This window comes from Drosophila grimshawi, unplaced genomic scaffold (genome assembly GCF_018153295.1).
Source record: "Drosophila grimshawi isolate 15287-2541.00 unplaced genomic scaffold, ASM1815329v1 contig_311, whole genome shotgun sequence".
Taxonomy (NCBI): domain Eukaryota; kingdom Metazoa; phylum Arthropoda; class Insecta; order Diptera; family Drosophilidae; genus Drosophila; species Drosophila grimshawi.
In genome coordinates, this window is record NW_025063098.1 from 19,480,602 (window position 1) to 19,495,277 (window position 14,676).

Here is a 14,676-nt window from a genome sequence, read left to right on the forward strand (position 1 = left end):
ATTAGGCTCCAAAATATAGCATATTGCACATTATATTATTTTCGTGTAGAAAAATCGAATTTACATATATTTATTTTGCTGGGCATCTGTTTAAAAATCAAAATTGGCGCTCAGTGTAGTTGGTGCAGCCCTGGTACGTCGCAAGTAATTTTACAACACTGCCAGCAATCTAATTTTGTTACACAGCACTCTTGTGTTGTGTTGTTGAACAGGGGCGAAAAAGTATCAATAACAAAAACAATTATCAAATGAAAATCGACAAGGCATGTTAATTGCAATGATTTGACTGTAATGGCAAACAGCTCCAGCTCCGATGAAAGCTCCAAAGCACCAGACAACTTTCAATTATCAAGCGCATCCACAAACGACGACGACGACAACGATGCTGAAATCTGCTCTGACGGCATCAATTTTAATACAAAGAAACAACTCAATTGCGATGTGCGCGTAAAGCTAACAGCTGCTGCTGCTGCAACGGCAACTACTGCTGGAGGCGATGCCTGCAACGGACTGCGCTGTCCGCTTTGCTGCAAGCAGCAACGGCGACTGCATTGTCGCACTTGTGTTAAAAATGGCAACATTACTCACAGTGCGACGGAAACAAGCGAAAGGTTACTCATCCAACAACAGCAACAACAAAAACTATAACAAAACTAAGTTAAATATATCTCTCTCTTTTAGTCTTACGGAGAAGCAGCAAAAGTACATTAATCTACAGGCCGGCTTGAAGACGTACAGCAATCGCTATGAACATCTCATACAGCAGCACAAATCCAATGAGAATCGCATGATTGCGATACGTGCAAAACGGGAGCAGCTGCAGCTCCTCCAACAGCTGATCGGTAGCACAAGGCAGCGACTGCAATTGCTCAGTGAGCAGCGGGATGAGCTGCGCCAGGCAAATGTGAAAAAGAGCGAAAATCTGCCCAAGTATCCCACCAAGGTGAAGATGCTCGAGGATTATGTGATCGATCGTTCGATGCGCATCGATAAGCTGCGCCAGGAGCATCAGACCCTCCTGGACAGCATCAAGCAGACGGCACGCAGAGATATACAACAGCTGGTCACGTATATATTCCCCATATCGGAGGTGGTGCTACGCGACGAGCAGCAACGCAAGGTGTGCGCAGAGCGCAGTGAGGATGCTGAAACAATTGCAGCTCTAGCGGATGCAAAAAACACATCGTATATACGCGGCAAATGGGTGTTCCATGGCAGTGGCATCAGTGAGGTGCAGTATCGCATTGTGGGTCCCTCGCTGCCCGCCAACGGCGACTACTCCGCGTATCTGGACTGGCTGTCCGATAACAAGGACGATGTGCCCAAGGCGACGGCCAATGAGATAACGCCCAGTCGTTTGGAGGCGTATCGCATTGTGGGCGCCCTCACGTACACGGCACAGCTGACGCAGTTGCTCAGCTTCTATTTAAATGTGCGGCTGCCGCATAAGTTGGCCTACGGCGATTTCTGTCGCAAGCTGCTCAACGAGGAGCAGTTCCAGCGCAAGGTGTGCCGCGTCAACAACAACATCATGTATCTGGCCTACACGCAACAGGTGAAACTGCGCTCCCTCAACGAGCAGCACACGCTGGAGAACATCCTGACCATTCTCGACTTGGATCGCAGCGATCTGGGCAGATTCGGGCATTTGGATGTGACGAATGCACCGCTCGCCAAGTCGGTGGACTCGCTTCTCATTGGCATTGAGACAGCAACGGAATCGGAATCTGAAGGTTTGTATTTGGCACAATCCTAACTCAAGTTGAGATCTATTGAAATATTTAATGCTTGCAGATGAGGGCTCATTGAGGCTCGATTGGGAGGCGGTGCCCAGCGTGAGTGTGTCGCAGCCGGAGTTGACCGAGTCCATATCGATACCAGCGGTGGCCCAACAATCGACCATTGCAATGGCAGCTAATCGGATCACATCCATGCTGCGCTGGATCAAGTGAAAACCAATTTACCTGTCTATGTGTGTTAAATTCTACAAATTAGGTTAGGCGAGGATGAGGAGGAGGAAACGATGATGGATGATTGAGCGATGATTTGACACCCATATAGGTGTGTTATTTACGGCTTCTATATTGATGTGTATAGAGATTGTGTGGAGTGTGAAGACTATGCGTTTTTGTTTATAATATAACTTATTTTTTCTTTTTATTTAATAAATTTTATTCACTATAAATAACTAGATACAACTCGCGCGATTCTAAATCATCTTTCATTCAAAATACATAATTTAAGTTGGTGGACTTGGGTTTTCATGATCATAGTGAGCAATGAACAAAAATCGATTTTACACAATAAGGAAAACAATACGGAAGGGAACAGCATATCCGGCGGACACCGAGCATACCCTTTCCGATTCTCAGATTCTCCGAACTTTTAACTTACTTTAAGTGAGGCTTAATTCGTGGCAGTGATACAGACACACAATATACAAATTTACATAGTTATCATATCGATTTGAATGCCAATCCAGTTATGGAAACGGATCTAAAAACGCACGTCCTTATGAAACCTACAAACTAAACTTCCTAGTTCACCCCTTAACTGCTTAGAATAGCTTTTAGGGGGTGCGCAAAATCTATGAATAGAAACTATATGAATTTTGTGGGCAGTGGCGTCGCCGTCGTCGCCGCCGCCGCCGCTGCTGTTGTCTCGCTGATCCCATCCAGGGCGACGACCGCTGGCGGCGGGGAAGGCTTCAGAAATACTTGTGGCAGTGATGCTGTTGTTGTTGTTCCCATTCCCATTCCCGTTCCAATTGTAGCTCCTATTTGAGATGAGGCACTTGCCACATGTGCGGCCGTTATAGAGCCGCCGTTCAAGAGACCCAGCTGCGCATCGTATGCATCATAGCGCCCGGATGCGCTCATCGAGGAGAGCACCAGTGCGGCAGCGACTGCGTGCTCGTGATTGTAGAATGCCGACACCGACACTGACTGAGACGTGGCGGGTGTGGCATTCGCCGTATGTCATTGATGAGTGGTTGTGCCCGCGCTGGCACTCGCTCCGACTCCGGTGGCTTCTCCTGCTCCCACTCCAGCACCAGCACTTGGACTGGCATCCTTAAAAAGCGAACATTGTGACAGTTTCATTTGCTTCTCCAACGCAGATATTTCCGATAACTTATTCAGTATCTGCGGATTGCGACTGAGATCGTAGCCAAGGACACCGGCAGACGGTGTCACTGGTGATGTCATCGAGCGAATTACGCTTGGAGTCGGCTTGCTTGTTACGGTTACATTATTATTTTTGTAGCAGTACCTGTTGTCCAGGAGGAAGCCCAGCCCATTATTGAGTCCATTGGGCTCGGTGCCCGTTTTGCTGATAACCGATGTCGCTTTGCTCTTTACGATGGTTGACTGTTTGGTTACGGCAGCTGGGAAGACACCCACAATCTCCACGCCATCGGATTCACTGCTGCTCTCACAATCCATCACAGAATCGGGCACGGTCAGTGCCGGCGGCGTCGCTTGCGTCGGCGGCGTTGCATGGACGGGCCATTTGTTTGCAGCCAGCTGCTGAGATGTCTGCAATATATCGCTGGGACTCTTGTAATCATCCAGATTGATAATGTGGGGCACCGGTCTCGTTGCTCCGCCTCTTAGCACGTTCGTTGTGGAATGTAATGCACCAATTGGCAGACTAAACGCCGAATTCTTGCAGGAGACCACCGCCGGAGAGATGGCAGCTGTGGCAGCCGTGACAACAGTTGTTGGTGTTATCATAGTGTGAAAGCTGGGATCCGTCGTCTTGGTGGGTGAGGCCAGTTCCAGCATGCTTGCGGCTGCGGCTACAGCTGCCGCATTCAATGCCACTGCCTGCGCAGAAGTGCACGGCTGCGACATCAGCGTATCCAGCTGGATCGTCTGTGCTGGCTGTTGCGATGGCGATGGCAGTGATTTCTTCTTTTTGGCCGGCTTGCTGCTCGGCTTCGACTGAACGCCAATGCCGGCTGGATGGATGGATGGTTTCTCCAGTTTGCGTTTGAGGCTCGTCGCTGGGACACTTGCAACGGAATCTGTATCGGAATTGGCACACGAGCGACTCTGCAAAGCCGTCACACTGAGGTCATTGAATTGCTTCAGATAATTATTGACAGCGGGCAGTGACATTGGTTCCGTGACCCCTTGTGTATACGGCACGTGCGGCACTTGCGACATCTGTGCAAGCGTGGCCGCCAATTGTTTTTGGATATTGATTTTGGGCGGCTTAACGCTCGGCTTCGGATTGTTCTGTTGTATTGGGGCTGTGCTCGTTGCGGACAATGAAAGCTTACGCATGACGCTATTTGATGAGGCACTTGTAGCAGAATCCGTATCGGAATTGGCACGCGATCGACTCTGTTCGATGGGCGTCAGCTCATCGAGTTGCTTCAGGTAATTATTGGCAGTTGCTGTTGTGGTTGTTGTTGTGGCTGTGATTGCTGCAATTGCTGTGTTTCCGCTACTTGTTGCCGATGTCTTCTTTGCTTTCTCCTTCAGCTTTTTGCTAGCGCTCTTATACCGTTCGATCTCGCGCTGCAGATCCTCGTAGCGCATCCAGCCGGTGGCCCACAAATCCAATACTTTGTCTTTTAGATAGCCATTGATGAACTGCTCGAGCGAATCCTTGCGTCGGCCCAGCACAGCATAGGACGTCCAGCGTGCCTGGTAGACCTCGTAAAGTCGCTCGCGCAGCTCATTGGTAAACTGGAACTTTTTGCGCGGCATCTTTGGCGGATGCTCCGCGTTGACATCCGCAGCACTGTGAACCAACCAAAAAAAAAGGTCATATATTAGAAATGGATGGCTGTTTGGGAATAAGATCTTCATCTTACGCAAGCTCTGCAAACTTATGCAACTCGATCTCGTAGTTGGCTATCGCCTTGGGCATAACCTCGGCGACCGCCTTGCGCAGGCGCTCCAAAGCAATGGTCGTCTTGTTCTTTTCCTCGCGGGCACGCACGGCCTTCGCCTTGCGCAATATAAAGTACTTGGGCAGCTGCAGCTGATATTCTAGATGAGCAAACACCATGTTTCGCTCGTTGCGCTCCGTGCACAGCAGCGCCTCATAAATCCTAGATGAGAGTTGGTAAAGTGCATTTCAATAAAATATGGCAAAACATTTGCATATCTGTATATTTGTTGCAACTCACTTGAGCAGAAGCACCGTCAGTTTGCTATCGAGCGGGAACCTTTTGCCGCACAAGTCTCTGCTCCTGACCAGCTCCTTGAAGTTGTTGATGCTACCAAGTATGTCCTTATCGAGTGTTGCAGGTAAAATGGTATCCGCAGTGCGTAGATCTAAAACAAATATTAAATATAAATAAGTATTTTCGGATCAGTTGAAGCGACCAGTTTGCCCTACTGTCGTTCTCTCTTTCCCTGCCCTTGGTGAGCTTCTCGGATTTGCCTTGTTCACTGGCTGAATCGGTGTCGCCATTATCGGTGCTGGATTCCACATTCATCGAGGCGATGCACTTCAGTTCGCCGTTCACCAGCTGGCCCTGTGACTTGAGGAAACTATCTCTTTTGGCCTTCAGCATATCCTTGACTGTCGTTGTCTTCACCACCTTCTTGAATGCCTGAGCCTGAGCATGAACCTGAGCCTGAACCTGCCGCTCCTCCGAGTCCGAAACATCTATGGCATTGGGACGTGGCGAGTTCGAGGAGGAGGATGTAGGCACATTCAGCTTGTTGCTTGGTTTTTTGCTATTGACACTGTTGTTCCTTTGCTTGGCAGCCTCACCGGTGGTTTTGGGACGCTTCAGCGAGCTCTGTTTGAACTTGTTGTTGTTGGAATTCGTGGGATTCGTGGATGAGCCGCTAACGGCATCGTCCAGACTTTCGCTCTCACTCTCTGACTCATCGATGCTCTCGCTGTCTGAATCATCATCATCATCGTCATCATCATCGTCGTCATCATCGTCCTCATCATCGTCATCATCATCACCATCATCAGCAGCATCATCCTCATTATCATTGTTATTGTTATTATTGTAAACCTTATTATTAACGGCTTCCTTCTGCTCCGTTTCACTGGATGAGTTCGACGATGACTCATCGGACGAATCATCCGAGCTGCTGGACACGACACGCTTGCGCGAACGCTCCGGCATCTTGATGATGGCATCGGTACGCCTTGTGCTCGATTTTTTCCTCAAGTTCTTAAACACCAATGCGCCGCAATTGATATAAAAGCCACCCTGTAGTGTTTCCACCTCTTCGGGCAGGATTTCGTCGTACTAAATGAGAACGGGAAAATATATATCAAACTGATTATGATCATAATCGTGATTGTGTGTGGGTATAATGCTTACCGCTTCAGTGTTGTCTATGAAGGAATCGGTTTCATCGTATCCCATGCCAATGTCACAGAACTCATTCTTTTTGCGCCTGCCACGGCCCAGGGCATAGGCATTGCCATACTTGGCCTCCAGCTCCTTGGCAATGCGTGCCACATCATCATCATTATCGCCAAACGGATCATTGCTTCCATTTTTGGCCTTCAGCATTTTAGCCTTTTTCTAAAGTAAGGAATCATATTGAGTAAGCAAACTCAACTAGTTAACTAATTGAGTGCACTTACCTTCTCCAGATGCAAGAGCTTTGAGTAGTTGAACTCGGGATATCTGAAGGTGTCCGTATCGAACATATCCATCTGCAATCGCACAGTTTTATTCGCTGATCGGCTGCTCTTGTTCGACTGGCCGCCGGCATCCGAATCGAGGAGATCAACGCCGAAGCGCGAAAAGCCCGCCTCATGGCTATGGAAAATGCTGCGCTGGCTGCTGGTGATTGTGGTAAAGGACACACGCTTGTGCTCGCCCAGCTTCGACATTGCCGCCGCCGCCCCCCAATTGTGAAGCTGAATTCAAAAACACACCACAAACACAAAAATCACAACAGCAAAAATGAAAGAAATAGCAAAACAAAGCAAATGCAATACGAAAAAAAAACACACGTACACGATACCGTTTACCGTTTACTGTTTTTTTAATTTTGCATTCCCGCCCTTTTGGTAAGCGGCACGCCGCGTGGTGTTTTCTATGCCAAACAAAAACAATGGCAAACAGGCAGCAGCAGCAGCAGCAGCAGCAACGACGACGACGACGACGACGACGACAGCGACGGCAACGGCGACAGCGACGTCGGGCCCCACCTCCTGCTGGCTAATGGCTAATGGCTGTGGCTGTGTCACAGCAGCGATGTCTGTTTTCTGCTTGCTGCGTTTTGCTCACGTACACCACACACCAGTTCCTTGCTGGCCTGTTTTCACTTTTTACGAAAATGTGTCCAGCACTAAAAACATAAACAAATGCATTGGCATCGGCATTTAAATTGCTTGCATGCCTTTAACTTTTCCTTGGAATTCATTCACTTTTGGCTAATTGCAGGCCAGCAGCAACACTGCAAACATTTAACACTAGTTTTTTTTTCTTTTTTTTTCTGTGAATTGAAAATAAATTTGTAATTTTTTGGCGTCCAGCCGGCGCGAAGAACACAATGCCAAGTGACCAAGATACACAACGGATAATGCACGCGAATGGCTTACTTAGTTTGGGACTGGCTTCAATTAAATTTAAGCGTAAAGGTTTTGCACATTTACGAGAAGTTTTGTAATTTGTTTCTTAATCAAATCTTGTGCCGTCTTCAACGCTAAACATTTTCACTGCACTCATGCCGCCGACCCCGCAATTAATTATTTGTAGCACTTTGCAGCACTGGCTGCCTAATTCGCAATATGGCTGTCTCGCTCTTCGCTGGCGTGTTTACACTTGCCTCTCGAAACTGTTGCGCAGCATTACTTAATGCAAGCTTTCGAGTAGAATTTGAATGATCAGTTTGCAGTCAGCATTATTTAAGAACTGCAAGTATAAGGAACAAATTTATAATATGCATGCTCCTCTGCTTACCAATCTTTACGATTTTATGCTTAGATTTAGAATAATCTTATATTCGATAAACAAAATCAGATTTGCAATGATTCCTTTTATAGATGTATTACTTTTTTTTTAAGGTGTCCGTATGAATATGTATTACAAGGTTTTTTATTAATAAATACATATGTTTTCATTTCGCAAAATTATCTGTCGAAGGATGTTATAATTACAAATAACTTATGAAATGCATTACTTATACGATGTATTTGCAAGCAGCTGCAGACCCGGCGCTAATGCGTTTCAGTGTGACTATCATATTATGTTTGTTTTGACTGGCAGTTTTGTGCGTTGCCCAGCACTGCTTGCAACAGCTGTAAGGGACACGGCGAGCTGTTTGTCACGGCGCTCTCAGTGTTATTGTGTGCTTCGAAGCTGAATGCTTCACAAAACGCCAAGTGAGTGTTTACAAATAATTATTAATAAAATTGTTTTAAGAGCAAATGCGCTGTTTGCGTGCGTGTGTATTTGTGTATGTGTGTGAACATGAATTTCCGTATGTATGTAGGCCAGAAATAAAGTTGCATGCATAGCAATTTGTACCAAAAAGTGCAAGATTTAAAATGATTGGGCCCATAAACCTTATCAGAAAATAGTGGGCAATAAAAAAAGTGAGAACGTATATCATGCACTACGAGTGGCACTTAGGAAACAGTTCTGCGAGAGCCTTGTCCTGTGCTGTGCTGTTATTGTGTACTTATGTTGTGTCCCTTTGCTTGCAGCTCCCACCCGTCCATCCCCCCTTAATATCGAGTGACCGCCGTTCAAAGAGCAACGAACGCGACTCTAACAAAACACAAAGGCCACTTTATTCGTTTACTGACTTTCGCCTGAGACACACAAGCGAAGCAGCCGAGCAGGAATAGCATTTACAGCAAACAAAGCGATTGACTGACACCATCCACACACCATACCTGGATCTCCCTATAACTATAGCTAGCTAGCTATGCGGTACGTGGGGCACCACACGTAACAACGACAATAAAAGAGTCCGCCTTGTTTATTGTTACAATTGTATCGGAAGGAGAAACTTAATACAAACCCACTCAGCGCTGGTCTTGACAACGGTAAGCAATATTCATATGCAATATGTACAAGCACACAAATAGGCTCCATTAGTAATTAATGTGGCCTCGCTATATGTGCCATTTGTTTTGTTAAAACAAATAGTCGCATATGTCGCACCGACAACACTACCCTTATCGATAAGGATCCACAGCAGCAACAGCAACGACAGTTGCAGTCTTATCTATTTGCCATTTGTGGATACTTTGTTTTTATTTTTGTGATTACAAAGATACCCACAAAAAAAATGTAGATAAAAAGACAAAACTTAAAAAGTTGTTTTGTCTTGGGTCGAGTGACGCATACAATTAATAATATTTGCTGTGATTGGACCATTGCATGCAACATATTAATGTATATCATCTATATGTATATAGAGCAAGTGCGTATGCAGGGGGATGGAGAGAGGGAGTGACTGCCCCATTGTTATTTGATATAAGTGTGTTTTAAATAAAAGAAAAACACCTCACTTCCCATGATTCATGAACTGTTCAGATGATCAATCAGAAGCACTCGATCCCATTATGTGGCTTTAAACATGCGTCTTGCTTTTGGTTTTGTTACTTCGTTTTCAATTTATGCTTTTTAGTTCTTTACAACTGGGCCCCCAGATTACTGGGATATATGTGGATAAGAAATGTTAAGAAAGCTTTCATCGCCTCCAATTTTGGGAACGACTTTTATCCATTCTTTGTCACTTGCTACTGTGCCGGGAGCTAAACAACGAAAACAATGCACATCGCCTACTTATCAGAGTTAATATTTAAGTATGTTTTTGGAAATGATTTATGTTTTGACGACAAGCGCAGAAATGACAAGCCAAACCCGCATAAATCGCTACATTTAAATGACGTTCATTTGCACACTTCTCTTCGCCAATCAACAAGAATACTTCGATTAAGGTTTGCATTATAAATAAATACCAACTATCCAAGATTCAGATACCCTTGCAGACCGAAGTCCACCTGCTGACATCTAAATTGATGTATTGTTGTTATATTTTATTTATTTAATGTCAACTAAAGTCAGTCGACACAAAATATATGAAAAAAACACGTAAGAAATATTACAAATTAAATTAAAAATAAAATGTAATATTACATTTAAATTAAAATATAAAAATCTCATAGATATTGAGTTTGACCCAGACATACTGGTAAACAAAAAGCTGTTCAAGCTAAACTCATATTCCGGCAGATCGTCCCTGAATTTTTGAAAGATGCTGATAAAAATATCTATGTAGATCTATATATACCTTGTCATACCAACCGCAAGGGTATACAATTTAGTGCTTTCTGCTTTCTGTTTACTATTTGTATTATAACTGTGGCAGCTTGTGGCAGGTGTTTGAAAGCAAGTTGCGGTAAGTGACCTTGAAAGTGTCGCCGTTTTCGTTGCTGTCGCCTTGCCATCCAAATTTGATTTACAAATTTCATTTTCAATGGAAAGCGAATTACATACATTTTTCAATGATAGTACTACACAGACAGACAGACAGACTGTACATATACACAAATACTCTGACGCCCGTTTTGGGCCCCCAACCGGTTTTTATTTGTTTTTGGTCAAACAGTGGCAAGGCGAACAACAAAGACGAAACAAAATACAATCGTGCAACGAGCAACAAGTTGCGCATTAATTCAATTTAATTTGCTTTTAATTCGCTATTATTGTCCACTTGCACAATTTCTTGTTGTTTTTAATTGTTTTAGTCACTTTTGCTCTTGTTGCCGCCGGCTGCTTGATCACGTTTATTATCAGAGGGAAGCCGCATCAAAAGTCAATAGACACATTTCTATGTACACGTATAATATAAACAAACCACAAAAGCATAGGCCAAAACACATTTGTATATTTATATGTATGATTATGCAAACAATAAACACGTGTGAGACAAAATGCTTTCGTTGTGCACCGAAAACGAAATACTCTTGCTAAAATTATCTTCTAGTTGACATATTTTTATTATATTGTGTTATGATATTCATTCGCATCATAAACATAAGTGAACCATCTAGTTTTTATTACAATTTATTTACGGAGCAGATAAGACTGATTCAAATCACATGAGAATTCCTTGGTTTTATTGTGACTTAATTACATACCTCTGAAGATACTATGTTTAGCTCTGCAAAACCATAAAAACTAAATATACACTGTTTACGACTACATCTCAGAAATACGGTTGCGATTATACCTAGAATATATAGATTCTACACTATAAAACAACAAATAAGTAAAGAATTCCCGTATAGGCATATTATTGCGGACTATCCACTTTATTGTCAAACCACATAACTTATTACATTTTATCTATTTAAAAGTAACATGTTCGCATATCTAACAAGTTTGAATCTATTCAAAAAGGTTATTTCCTTTAAAATTGGAAAAATTTCTGTTGTTACATGATTTTTATACTTTTCAAAAAATAAGAGCATTAAAAGTGTGATTATCATTATGATGTTATGACGAGAATGGAGTGTGCGCTGCTGTCTGTTGTGGCTTCCATTTGAAGCGATGACGAATGTTCTGAAATAAAATAGAATGAAATATGTTTATATATATATAGTATATAGAAATTGTGATGGTTGTAAAAAAAAAACCAATAGCGCATGTGGAACGTTTTGTAAAGTATGTTTTTACAAAGTTTTGCATAAGTGTGTGAAATTACTCATTGGTTCGTATAAAATAATAAATTAATAAAATTATTAAAGAATACTTTTTAAAAACTTAATGATAGAAATTCAATTTCGATTGTATTTGTACTATAAACATACAAGACAAACTTGTTGCTAGGAACGAAAGTTCATTATTGATGTTGATAATGATTTCTATTCCATTCTAATGACAGCCTCTCAATTCTATATTTGACTACAGACAGTGACTACGAGATTAAAATGGCGGAGAACGTGGAGATGGTGGATAGTAAATATGGCGAACCGTTGCGTTATGATCGCAATTTCCAGGGACCACGACAACGGAATCGCAGCTGCACTGATGTGCCCTGCCTGATCCTATTTGCGCTCTTCCTGGGTGGGTGGGTATTTATAGCCCGTTATGCCATTAATAATGGCGATCTCGACAAGCTTATGGTGCCGACAGATACGTTCAACCAGAAATGCGGCATCGATTCCAATGTGCTAAACAAGAAGTATTTGTTCTTCTTCAATCTGGAAGAATGCATTGATCCGCTGGTGCCAATTACGGGCTGCAAAACGCCGCAGGTAACTAAAAAAAAAAAACGTATAAACAACAATCATCATTAATTAAACATTTGTCACTGTCTTTTTGCAGATTTGTGTAGAAAGTTGTCCAACCCAGACGTTCGATTGGGAGACCATGAACAAGAATGGCCTGACCATTGCGCAGCTAAAGAGTCCCCTTATCTGCAAAACGGAAAAGGACAAGGCAGCCCTTCACTCCAGGGCCGACATCGACAAAGCTGTAAGAGATGGTCGCTGTGCCCGCCACTATATCAAGAGTCAACCGATCTTCAATCGCTGCATGTTCGAGATCTCTGATCAGCTATGCAGAAGATCACCCAGCTACCGCACGCGTCGAGATTCAGAGCAGCTGCAGCTGACACATAATGTCAGTCAATCCAAGAAGCTGGTTATGCCGGCAATGGCTTTGACTCTTCAATCTGAGGCTCAAGCGCGAGTGGCGGTCTCCCCATCCCAGGTAGCGCCGGTGAATGATAAGGGTGACCAGTGTCTCCAGCAGCAGCACGATGGCGAGGTCATCCAAAAGAAGATGATGCAAACAAATACTCAACTGGCTAAAATGGTGGGCAATCTGGTGACGCGCTTCTACAATGGCACAGCAGATGTGCAGCGACTGGGCGAAGAGATTGTCGATGATCTGGTCAACTCCCTGACCGTTGTGATAGTTGCATTGTGCATCACACTAATCGCTTCGCTGGTGTTCATCACACTGATGCGCTGGCTAGCGGCGCCAATAGTCTGGTTCTCCATCATTGGCGTCCTGATCGGCCTATTGGTCGGCATCTACTACAGCTTTAAACAGTATACCTACTGGAACAATACGCCAACGGTGCCGCAACACGACTTGAATCTGTTTAAGCAAATCGAGAATCTATTGCAGAATCCTACATTTTGGCTATGCTTGTCCATTGCATTGTGCATCTTCTTTCTGACCATCTTTCTGCTGGTGATTGTGCTGCGCAAACGCATACAGATTGCCATCTCACTAATCAAGGAAGGCAGCAAAGCTGTCAGCACGGTCATCAGCACCGTCTTCTTTCCCATATTTTCCTGGGTGCTGCTGATCGCTGCTATTGGTTTTGCCGTTGTCGTTGGCCTTTATTTGGGCTCCATTGGATCGTTATCGTTTCGCATGGTGCGCCGCTTAGACAAACCCTTCGAATTGAACAACGAGAATTGTATTTGTCAAGGACCCGCTATTAATTACACCATTGGCAACGCCTGTGATCCGCAGATATTCCACGACTATTGCCGCACCAGCAACGGACACTGCGTTGACACCTCATGCAGCTTCCTGAAGCTCGATAATCCCACGTATATCCGTTGGGCCATAGCATATGATATTTTTGGTTTCTTCTGGCTGAGCTTCTTTATAACCGCCTTCAGTGACATGGTGTTGGCGGCCACCTTTGCCCGATGGTACTGGACCTTTAAAAAGCGAGATGTGCCTTATTTTACGCTGTCGCACGCCTTTGTCCAAACGGCCTTCTACCACTTGGGCACCTTGGCTTTTGGCTCACTGATCTTGGCCATTTGCCGGATGATTCGCCTGGTGCTGGAGTACATCGATAGGAAGCTGAAGAAGTATGATAATGTTGTGACACGAGCTATTCTATGCTGCATGCGCTGTTTCTTCTGGCTGCTGGAGTCCTTTCTCAGGTTCCTCAATAAAAATGCGTACATCATGTGCGCCATACACGGCAAGAATTTCTGCACGAGTGCCAAGGATGCGTTCAGTCTGCTCATGCGCAATTGCCTGCGCGTCGTCGCACTGGACAAGGTCACTGACTTTCTCTTCTTTCTTTCGAAGCTGCTGCTCACCGGTGGCGCTGGAGTGGCCACATACTATTTTCTGGCCAACAATCCGCATGTTATACAACTGAACCACAAGGCTGTGCCGACCACTGTTGTGGTAATTGCCGCTTTTCTAATAACCAGCGTATTCTTTGGCGTCTACTCGATGGCCGTAGACACACTCTTCCTATGCTTCCTTGAGGATTGCGAGCGCAACGATGGCACTCCCGAGAAGCCCTACTTTATGTCCAAGCAGCTAATGAAGATTTTGGGCAAAAAGAATAAATTGCCACCGCGTCAGCGTCGCAGCAAATAAAGAAAGCACAAAAGCAATATCCAGATTCCCTGAAGATTACTGTAGAAGTAGTTTGTTTGCAATGTGAAAGACATACATATTTATATATCCATACATATACATATAGATATACATAAATGTGACATTATCATAGGCCACAGGTTGTGCGCGATTTTTGCTCATGCTTCAATTCAATTAGTTAGCGACTTGCCACAGGGCGCGGCTGCAATAAGCATTACATTTAATGTAATCAACTCATGTGCTCCACATATTTTATATACTTGAAATGTATATAATACAAAAATGAATTTCACATACATATATAAATATATATAGTATTATATACATATATATACAAATCTTTGTGGCTC

At 44.1% G+C, this 14,676-nt stretch overlaps 3 protein-coding genes across 3 annotated transcripts; 2 read left to right on the forward strand and 1 right to left on the reverse strand.

Moving 5' to 3' along the window:
* Positions 1 to 205: 205 nt before the first annotated feature.
* LOC6567422 (beclin 1-associated autophagy-related key regulator) lies at positions 206 to 2,187 on the forward strand. The gene is made up of 3 exons (XM_001993680.2): positions 206 to 611; positions 682 to 1,733; positions 1,795 to 2,187. Exons 1-3 carry the CDS (start codon positions 292 to 294, stop codon positions 1,950 to 1,952), a joined length of 1,530 nt encoding a protein of 509 aa, XP_001993716.1. The 5' UTR covers positions 206 to 291; the 3' UTR covers positions 1,953 to 2,187.
* A 786-nt stretch (positions 2,188 to 2,973) lies between these two features.
* On the reverse strand, positions 2,974 to 7,667 carry LOC6567421 (yemanuclein). Its single transcript, XM_001993679.3, has 6 exons — positions 6,577 to 7,667; positions 6,308 to 6,514; positions 5,356 to 6,232; positions 5,144 to 5,291; positions 4,826 to 5,065; positions 2,974 to 4,752 (listed from the first exon to the last, which is right to left on the reverse strand). The coding sequence occupies exons 1-6, from the start codon at positions 6,826 to 6,828 to the stop codon at positions 2,979 to 2,981; spliced, it is 3,498 nt and encodes a 1,165-aa protein (XP_001993715.1). The 5' UTR covers positions 6,829 to 7,667; the 3' UTR covers positions 2,974 to 2,978.
* A 618-nt stretch (positions 7,668 to 8,285) lies between these two features.
* Positions 8,286 to 14,345, forward strand: LOC6567420 (choline transporter-like 2). Its single transcript, XM_032739807.1, has 4 exons — positions 8,286 to 8,325; positions 8,650 to 8,994; positions 11,870 to 12,216; positions 12,287 to 14,345. Exons 3-4 carry the CDS (start codon positions 11,890 to 11,892, stop codon positions 14,324 to 14,326), a joined length of 2,367 nt encoding a protein of 788 aa, XP_032595698.1. The 5' UTR covers positions 8,286 to 8,325; positions 8,650 to 8,994; positions 11,870 to 11,889; the 3' UTR covers positions 14,327 to 14,345.
* The last annotated feature ends 331 nt before the right edge of the window (positions 14,346 to 14,676 follow it).